This window comes from Micropterus salmoides, unplaced genomic scaffold (genome assembly GCF_014851395.1).
Source record: "Micropterus salmoides isolate LMB-PRFRI ecotype aquatic unplaced genomic scaffold, ASM1485139v1 Ms_hic_scaffold_22, whole genome shotgun sequence".
NCBI lineage: Eukaryota > Metazoa > Chordata > Actinopteri > Centrarchiformes > Centrarchidae > Micropterus > Micropterus salmoides.
The window spans coordinates 16184494-16194663 of record NW_024041373.1 but is presented as its reverse complement, the minus strand read 5'-3'; the positions used below and the strand labels follow the sequence as shown (position 1 = coordinate 16194663).

At 39.4% G+C, this 10170-nt stretch overlaps 1 protein-coding gene and 1 long non-coding RNA gene across 3 annotated transcripts; one reads left to right on the top strand and one right to left on the bottom strand.

Annotated features, from left to right (window-relative positions):
* Positions 1-440: 440 nt before the first annotated feature.
* Positions 441-8351, bottom strand: chst3a (carbohydrate (chondroitin 6) sulfotransferase 3a). 2 transcript variants are annotated; one of them, XM_038737892.1, is made up of 4 exons: positions 7750-8351; positions 6027-6170; positions 4287-4832; positions 441-2941 (listed from the first exon to the last, which is right to left on the bottom strand). In XM_038737892.1, exons 2-4 carry the CDS (start codon positions 6104-6106, stop codon positions 2245-2247), a joined length of 1323 nt encoding a protein of 440 aa, XP_038593820.1. In that variant the 5' UTR covers positions 6107-6170; positions 7750-8351; the 3' UTR covers positions 441-2244. The 2 variants fall into 2 exon arrangements, with proteins under 2 accessions (XP_038593820.1, XP_038593821.1); XM_038737893.1 differs by lacking the exon at positions 7750-8351 and adding an exon at positions 7555-7646.
* On the top strand, positions 7991-8874 carry LOC119917528. Its single transcript, XR_005447290.1, has 2 exons — positions 7991-8132; positions 8370-8874. It is a non-coding gene; the product is annotated as an uncharacterized LOC119917528 (long non-coding RNA).
* Positions 8875-10170: the final 1296 nt, after the last annotated feature.

Sequence of the window (10170 nt, the reverse complement as noted above, 5' to 3'; positions counted from 1 at the left end):
TAATCAAAGGCACAAAGACATTTTTACGCAGCTTCTTTCTTGGTAGTGATCTGCACGATCAGATATAGTAACTCAACATAGTGGTCAGTTTTAAGTTTATAAAAGGCAACAACACATTTATGCTAAACTTTAAACATTGCAGGCTACCCAACAACGTCTAACACACAATACACTACACACTGTAAAACTTTCTGAACTCTTAAATGTGTTTCATCAGAGTACAGCAACTGTAGTCAGCTTGAATTCATCTCAGTTATATTGGCTAGGTGACAAGTTTTCATACCACAAAGTATCAAAACATCCAAGGAAATTTCTCAAACTGCTCCTGCAGCATTATCAGTTTCTCCACTATCCATTTGTATGCCCAATTTATTCCAAGCACTAAATGTTTTGATAACATGTGGATACAGAACTCTCAGAGAGAATTTTGAAAAGGCTGATGGCGTGACACAAACCACTGCATTTATTTTAGTGAAATGGACAGACTGGGTATGAATGGACAGATTTTCTGTTGACCAGAGCGGCAGACAGACTCAAAGTCAGATTTAAGTCATAAAAAGGAAGATAAAAGGAAAATACTGAGGTCTCAGGATTAGACTTTTTCCTCATTGACATTTGAATTGAGATTTTGCCCCAAAAGACTTAAAAATAGCTCTGCTATTGATGTGTTTCCACACTGAACCACCAACTTTTACCGTCAAACATATACAGTATCTTTATAATCAATGAATAACTGTAAAACTGTGTTGCTCCCAATTATTATATATCATATATTTTTACACTCTTCATCTTGGATTAAATACTTCAGTAGTGAGTCTGAGCAATGGCCTGCCAGTTGTAATGTATTCATATTTACAGCATGTTTTAAACACTAACTTAGTATAAGCCCACTACTATATGTACCTCTAATGCATATTCCTTTCCATGGGCAGCACAGCCATTTCAGCAGTGCCTCAGCCAAGCTGAAAACAATACAGCCATTGAACTAGAGTCACAGTGGATACCTTTATATACCATCGAGAGCGACTGTTAACGTAGCAGCACCTGGGTTTCACTTAAAGTGATAGGCCCCATGCATTAATGCATTTACATGTGTGCATCTTAAATATCAATTGTCACCAAAACCATCAACATTATACAAATCTTACAACAAATAACTTTAAAGGGCTTAATATTTCTGGTGATTTTATTTCTCTGAGCTGGGAAGCAATTAAAACAACTTATTTGCACAAGCATTTTGTTCGTGTGTCCATGAACACAATTGTCTGAAATCAATGTATCAGCTCTGACGCAACACCTTGTGCTTCAGAGCGGGAGCAGAGAAGCCAATTTTATAAAATGACACCCAACTGCCTGTTAATTGGGGGGGAGCCCTGGTAAATACATTACTACAACTATGGCTATTGGGAAAAACACATTCATATGTTGAAGACACATGTAGGTATCTGAATAATATAATGATATAATTCTTCTGTAACATTACACTGCTTCATTTTAACCTCATTATTTTTATCTCAGTATTATATATCCATCTTAATCAGATCTTTTTAAGGTATATTGTAGTGACACCTTAATTACATAAGATAATTGCTTTAAATGGTATTTGGTTTTTTCACACCGTGTTCTGGGAAGATATAAATACTCCACAAAATGCAATGTCCCATCCACTTTACCTGAGCTGGATATGTAAAGCCCTATGAAAACACATCAGGTCTAATCTAAAGTGATTCTAACAGTTGTCTAATTCTAGTGCAGATATATCAAACTACAAACCAGAACAAAACTAGGCAGAATTAAGCACTGGTGTCATAAACTCTATGAATAGAAACATCACTTTCTTTCAGACATACACACAAACAACACACAATTCACTTGAACGTTCCCTGTAGTTTATCCCTGAAAATCTAAACATGATCAACTATCAAAATCTTACATAATAATCTCTTACAAGACAGTTTTGACATCTATGCTGTTTTCATTTAAAATGAAATACAGAGCATGACAGTAGACACAGTATGCAAATAAATACTTCTCTTTGTGAAGTGGCTCTTCATTGCTACAATGAGGCACATCATTGGTGAGTTTGAAAATTACTGTATGGCCCAAATCTTCCTGTTACCAGTAAAACATTTTGTGTATTTTGTGGCACCTTTGCTTGCTAATTTTGGTCTGTGCAATAATGGCTTCTTCTGGCTCTGATCCATTGTGTGCTGTGTTTTGCAGATTCATAGCTATATTTTTTGATTAATGAAATAGTTTCTCATCAAGCAAACTGATAGACTTATTGATCAGTGTCTTTTCATCATCCACAAATCTGTACCCAAACAGCTTCATGGTGGGTCCACACAATCTCTGCACTACCTGAGCCAGTGTAAAGGGAATGCTATATCTCCATTTCTCTGCCTGCTCTGATGAGTTCTTCTGGGTGGAGTAAATCCCGCTAGCTCCTTGTGTGGTCTGGGTGTTCCTCAGAATCCAATCCCTAGCTTGGGGACTAAATGGGATCCCTGTGAACCTGTACATCTCCTCAGCCTTCTGCATAGGGTAGCGAGCAATATCCTCATAACGCACCAACATGTAGCGGTTCCTCAGCCAGGGGGGTTGGCTCAGTCCCACCTCTGCAGACATCCTAATGTTGTCACAGTTTCCTTTGAGCCTCTTCACCTCCTCATCATCTTCAGGCACCTGGCCGTCCTGCACCCAGGATTTCCACGTCTGGAACCTCGAAGAGAAAGCCACCATGCGGGATGCTAAGATGGCCCGTGGATCACGGACTAGCTGGATCACTTGCACATCCAGGCGAGGATCCTCCACCAGAGACTGTAATGTGTCCAGCTGGCGCACACGGACAGTCTTAATGGCATGGTGCTGCTTGGAAAGGCAGGATTTTGATGCAAGGGTCAAGTTTAGCGGCCCACAGCGACGAGTCTTACAGTGATACCTAAGAGAAGAGTGGTATAGTTATTGTATGATAAATATCTTTCACAGTGTTGCAAAGTAGGAGGACTTATTTCAGGATTCTAAAGTAAATATCTTGTTCATTTCTGCCAAGTTAGAACTTGAGAACTTGTTAGAGCTTGTCTGGGCATGAAACTCTCTAGGCTGAATTATGAGTACAAAGTAAATGTCTGGTTGTTCGAAATAAGATTAAAAAAGTCAGGGGTGAAGTCAATTATGACTTCCAAGGGCCATTTTGTAAGAAACATCCAATCACAAAGCTTAAAATTACGTTGTGTATAGGGCTGCAACCAACTAATTATTTCCATTATTACTGTAAATCTTCAATTAATAGCCCAGGCTTTTATTTGCTTCAATCTCTGAATTCACCCTGCCTGTATTTGGGACAGGCGTACCTCTGGGACAGGCCCTTCATTCCTTTCACAAAATTTCAACATGTATTAATTACTTCTATAAAAATCAGGCTATCAGATAACATTCAATCATTTTATCTAGCTCCAAGAGACAGCCCATCTAGGCCAACCTCAACCACAGACAGAGAGACCAAATGATCATACCTGTAAAACATTTGTATTTGGATGTGTGATCTAAGCAGTCTAGAACTAGCTCAAGAGGGCAACCCGGGCTTTCAGAGGTTTTATACACCATAAAACTAGACCAGGCTTCTGATTGAGACCTGTGTTTATTCGTCAACATCAGCCCAGTAAAAGGGACAGGCGTCTAATTGGGACTAGGCTTTTAATTTAAGTTTCATGGTATATTATAATTTATCTGACAATTATTTCCTGGATTAATTGATTTGGTCTATAAAGTGTCAGAAAACGGAGAGAAATAGCCATCACAACATCCTAAATTCTTAGGTGATGTCTTCAAATGTCTTCTTTTGCTAGACATTAGCAGCTACATGTACATGAAAGTAGCATTGTAGAAGCTTATTTGATTCAATGTTAGATGAATTCAGCAACTCTGGTTCAATGTTTTGTTCCCAAATGCAATGACAAAGCGTTCTGAATGTGCTACACCTCTAAACTAGCAACATAGGCTGAGGCTAATGGGACTCATATGCAGTATTTATTGCAATTCACTGTACAGAACAAAAATATGAACTTAGGGAATGGCCATAGGATAAAAAGAATTGAGGACATCATTAAAGAAAACTTTCAGATGGGAGCTTATAGTGTTAGCTGGTAAAAGAAAAAATTCTGCCAAGACCAGCAACACTTCGCTCTTTGCAACTGTATCACTGTTCAATTTTAGTACCTTTTTCAGATTTGACCAACACTGTAAGCTTGATCAATAACAGCGCGTATCAAGGGAATTTACAGTACCTCTCAAAAACATCTTTGATTACAGGAGAGCAGACAGAGTCTTCACAAAGCGATAAACTAGACTCTCTGCGGAAAAGAGCAGGGGTGACGTGATCCTGAGGTGGGGGAGAGATGAACTTCTCAAGAGGGGAGAAATCACACAGGAAGAGCCCCTGCAGTACATCCCGGTAGACTTCTGCCAACAGTGTCCCATTGTTTGCCTCTGTGGCCATGGTCAGCATGCGTTCAACATGCCACAAAGGCTCATACAGGTAGAACATGTTCTCCTTGTGCTGGTTGAAAAATTCCCCCACAAATGAGGAACCTGTTCGTGTGGCAGCCAAGAGTAATATGTGCTTACGGCCGCCACTGTGGCTACCTAAATCATCCAGTTCTACCTCCTCTTGCTCCTCAGAGAGACTTGAGTAATTCCCCTTTCTCCCAGTGAGTTGAGAGAGCAGCATTTTGAGCATGGCCAGGGAGCCATTTTGTGTTGTGTTGCTGTAATCCACTGGAGTCTGTGGGGTCTGCTGTGGAGTCTGTCTCTGGATCAGCTTATCAGAGACCCTGATTAGATAGAGAGGCTTGATCAAAAAGTATCAATTAAATATAGATGAAGCAGTGTAAACATCCAAGAGGGGTCTTATATTTTACGGTTATATTTTACATTTCACACTTCTGTGGAGCTACTAGGAGTGTGACGATACTAGGAGTGTTAGCTCATTAGACGAGATAATACACGATACTGGGTTCACGAGAACAAAACAAGATGGTATTTTAAAACCATTTTTAAAATGAAAGTCACAAAATGCAAAACAATTCAGATGCATTTAGAAGTGTTACTAACATATTGTTCATATCTTCTCTGATTCTCTGTCAATCACTCTGTCACCATTTATTGTTTCCACCGGGTACCCAAAATGCTGCTACACAAACGATTTAACAGCATGCTAATTTCACCCTCATACCCCATCATGCTGATATCATGAGACAGATTTTCACCTCGACAAGAAATATCGCTAGATCTCGTCACACCCCTAGAAGCTACTGTATGTTTGAGGTACAGTAGGTAAATGACAGATCCAGAGGATCAGAGCCAGATAATGTCTTTGAAAGAATAGTTTGACATTTTGGGACATAAGCTTATTTGCTTTCTTGCCGCAAGTTAGATAAGAAGATTGATAACAGTCTAATGTCTTTGCATTATGTACTAAGCAGTTCGGAGCAGTTAGCCTGGCTCTGTCAGGTAACAAAATCCTCTGCTCACGTCTAAGAAATAGTCCGGTACAAAAGTCCATAAAATCACAACTTTTTTACATGTTGGTCTTTAAATGGATTTAATAGGCTGATTTTATAACATTTGGACAGAGCTAGGCTAGCTGCTTCCCCATGATTCCAGTTTTTTTATGCTAACCTAAGCTAACCAGCTGCTGTGTGTGATGTGAGAGTGGTATAAATCTAACTTGTAGCAAGAAGAGAATTAGAGTATTTACCAAAATATTGTTGATGTTACAAGCCAGTCTTTAGCCACTAGGATACAATTCTGCCCAATCTCTGCAGAACACCACCAAACAATTTTTATCAGAAAGCCAAAGCAAAAAGCTAGATGGATGATACAAAAGGCAAAGCTCTGGCTCAAGTGCATAAAAGAGACAGGGGTTTAAGCTAAAATTTCCCCAGAACTAATAACTCCATGCAAAGGAATAATGTTCTTATGACTTACTGCAAAATCAAGATACAGATTGTCCTTTCCTCTCTTACCTTGATAGGATGTTGCTTTCCTTTTCGATGATGACCAGGGCCACAATACATATGAAGAAAATTGCATATTTCGTCTTCATTATTGAGTCCTTGGTCTGTTGCCTCTGTTGAGCTAGCTTGTCATGCAGAGGCTAAAGATTCATTCTGCAATAAGAAAGGTACTTCAGTAAAAACAATAAATATTAATGATATATTATGTGTTGTAAATAGAACACATAATATATCATAATCCATGGGATAGATTAAAAAAGCAAAAAGCTGAATAAGAGGACAGTAAATATATATGTCCAACACAACCATGAGAGAAAGCAAAAGAATTAACAACATGCAGTCACCGGTGCATTGATCTGTAACCTCAGGAGGGAAGACAAAGATGCATGTGGGGAGAGGGTTGAAGCCACTTTCAAAGCTAAAGAAGTGAGTGTGTTGCTGAGTTGTGCCATCTTACAGGTAAATTCATAAGTATAATTTCTGGGAAGTCACAATTAAGGCTCTAGTCTCAACATGTTGATAGTCGAGTGATCTTTGACGTTGATGAAACACATCGTTTGACAGCATAGAGCCCTGGGCAAGTGAGGGCTTGGCAATATCAAAACCAAATCTTGCGTCACTAGCAGTAATAATATCCTTCCCACCCGTTCTAGTATTGCGTTACTGTGGTGTGTTTAAAGACCCCCCATACACACACGCTGCCATTTGGACCTGTCAAGAAGAGAAGAGTGAATAATTTCTACAAAGCATTTCATTAAGAGAAAAAGATACCGTTGTGGAGTGATTGTGTGCTCTGTAAGTAAATATCACCCAATTATCTGAGCTTAATACGCCATAGCCGTCAAACTGTCAGGCTGAAGCACTTGAGCTGAGCACTTTTACATATTCAAGAGTCACTGGAGCGTTTGGCAAATCTGACTATCTGCTCAAGCAGAAACACACATCACTCTGTTTATCATCTCACTACAAATTACATTAATGGCTGCCTTCAAAGCCTTGAAGCAGCATGTCATGGAGACGCCGAAAGCTAAATTCGCACGGAAAGCTTTGCTGTTCATCCAAGGGTGTTAGTATAAACAATTAACTGTTATAGAGAAATACTGAAAACCGTTATAATGTGTGTAGGTGCTGTTTATCATTTCCATGTGATTCATAGCTTTTAGTTTGGATGTCATACTATTTGCCATTTGGAAATAAAGAAAACTACCTCCAACTCTGTGTGTGTGGTGCTCAATTAATACTAGCAGTCATTTAGGGGGAGGGGACATTCAATTCAGGAGCATTTCCAGCACCCCCACCACTGAACCAGAATGAATACAATCTAATGAATACTTCTACATAGGCCTACTATTAATCCCTGTAGCCCTGAGAAGAGCGCATGATGCTTTCAAATATTCAACATTAAATCTAGACAAATGATTACATGAGCAAGTATATAATTATTGATTATAGTGGACTGCATGGCACACACAGCTTCCATATTTGCTCAATCATCATTTATACCTTGATCATAGGAGGAAACACGTTTTTTACTCACGTATCTTTTGACAGCGGTGAAAATAGTGTTAGAGTTATTCATCATGCACAGCGTTTTATGCGCATGGCAGCAGGATGTTTACAAGCTCTTCCGTGCGCGGTGGCTGTACAGGGTTGGTTTTTGTGTAAAGCTTTGAGTCATTTCCTGCCAGAATTTCAACAATATGAAGATGTTCACGTAGCGGAGGTTACAAACCTTTAGCTGGTCTCTCTCTCTGCAGTCGAGCAAAAACGTCTCTGGTCTTCTGAGAAAACAGTATCGTCCGTTCGTAGCATCTTGCGGCATTGTCTCAGACAAGGACACACTGCTTCATTATATCCTCGGACGCGGGCTCCTCTGCTCTGCCAGATGAATGAGAGGCAGCGGGGAGGCACGGACGTCTCGCAGGAACATCGACATTAAGGAGAACGAAACGGAAGACAAGCGAGACGTTGTTTTCGTTTTTTAAGTTTTGATTACAAATTTAGTTTAAAAAAAGTTACACAATTTAAAAAAACGGTGTCACTGGGGTAGGCCTATAAGAATTTCCAGACACCCTGCGGATAGAAGCGCAGACTTTCACGAAAATTACTTTTGTGGTAAGTTATCACTGCTTCAAAACTTTGTCTCCAACTTTCCGCATGTGCTGGACCCCACTGCACGAGCGAGATGTGTGTGTAGCCCCCCCCCTCCCCCTCCCCCACGGGACTTGCGGAGAGGTCACGTGATCCAAAAACACCCTGCAATTATGTATAAAGACTCCCTGTTTGAGGAAGTACCTCAAGAATATGTAAGATCTGTCACTTTGTACGCTGCGTCTTCTTTTTTTTAAACAGAACAAGCATTTAATTGACTGGCGACCTGTCCAGGGTGTACCCCGCCTTTCGCCCAATGTCAGCTGGGATGGACTCCAGGCCCCCGCGACCCTGTACACAGGATAAGCGGTTGACGATGGATGGATGGATGGATGGAAGCATTTAATTGCATATTGTGAATGCCTAAACAGCCAACACGCTACCCTGTTTATTTAGCAAGTAAGATAAGATAATGTTTATTTATTTCATGCAGGGAAATAAAGCCCATGAAGTCACACAATCTGCTTAGACATCTTCAGAGCAACGCCGTTTAACATATGCTGTACACATTTCACTTCCTGTTGATAAAAACTCATTTGACATAGGCCTATACTAAATAGTACTAGCCTTATTTGTATAACAACGTGCTTTACTGCAATCAATGTAGGCCTGTTTTGTTGGCAAGACATAAATGTATGAGAGCTATTAAAGTTGGAAATAAATGCACATGTTGATCTTGTTCTCAACATCCTTTGCTTTTCACTTTGTAACTTCATCCTTCCATCCTTGGAAAAAGAGGCCTTAGAGACTGTAGATCCAGTCACTTTCCTCTCAGTGTCTGCAGGTCAAACAGCAGCACCTTTCTATCATCACCCCATCACCACAGACATTCCTTGAATTTGAAGGACACTTGTGAACTGTTTCACATTGCACACCAGCTATTTCAGAAATGTGCACTGCTCCTGTAGCACTCTGTTTTGAACAGCCTTGAAGTTCTTTAATTTGGTTCATATTTTTTATCATGTATATACTGCCAGCCCTTATAGGCCTTTTTCACTGCAGACATTGTGACATGTCACAAAAGCACAGTTGTAAATGATAAAATGACTCACAGCTGAATTTAATTTTGCTTCTTCAGTTTCAAGGTCCTGGTATTGGCTCCCTGTCACACTGTCAGGGCTTACTACAGAATTAGAATCAGACAAGTAGGTTAACAACTAGGCAAGTAATTGACCAGTAGGTTAACACATACAAGGAATTTGCTTTGGTGTTTTGGTGCTTAACAATTAACATAGTGAGAAAGATAAATATATATTTAGAAAGATGAAGATAGATACTGCAGATAGTATTACATAACAGGTTTTATTACCTGTGCTTTCTACTATGACAAGTCAATTATAGATTAATAAATACCTTTCTACAATAAGAAAAAGTCAAAAAGTTTATTTTACATCTATTGTCCACCACCAGTGTTTTACCACTTGGAGGCAGCAGTGTAAAATAAGTACTGAAGCAGTGTATCAAAGAGGGGCTGTCTTGCCAGAGCACAGGCTTAGTTTTAGCACCAGTGACCAACATGATATCCAGCAGTACACCTACAGTTCACCTGCGCAAAATATTCCATGCCCTTTATTTTTACAAGTTGTATTGTGTAATTTTTGGACAATAGGAAGTACATTTTGTTTGCTTGTTTGTTCTCCAATATTTTGAGTTTTGCTTTGTTTTTAACTAAAGGATAGTTTAATATAGCCTACCATTAAACATTATTTTCTGGAGGGGTTTAAGTTTTTACATTTGTATGAATGCAAAATCACTTCTTAGATTTGGTTTCCTACACACATTTTAACATTACTTTAATATAATTGTCTTTATGTGTTTTATGTGCATTTCCACACATTTATTTTACTGTTGCAGGCATGCTGTTTTTTTATTTCTGTAATGTTAATCTTGCAAGTTGCTGAGGCTCCAGTGGCAGCCACTAAGGCCTCAAGGTTTTGTGGAAATCTTAGTATGACCCATAATACAGGACCATCACATTCATAACTTATCGTAGCATCTCAAC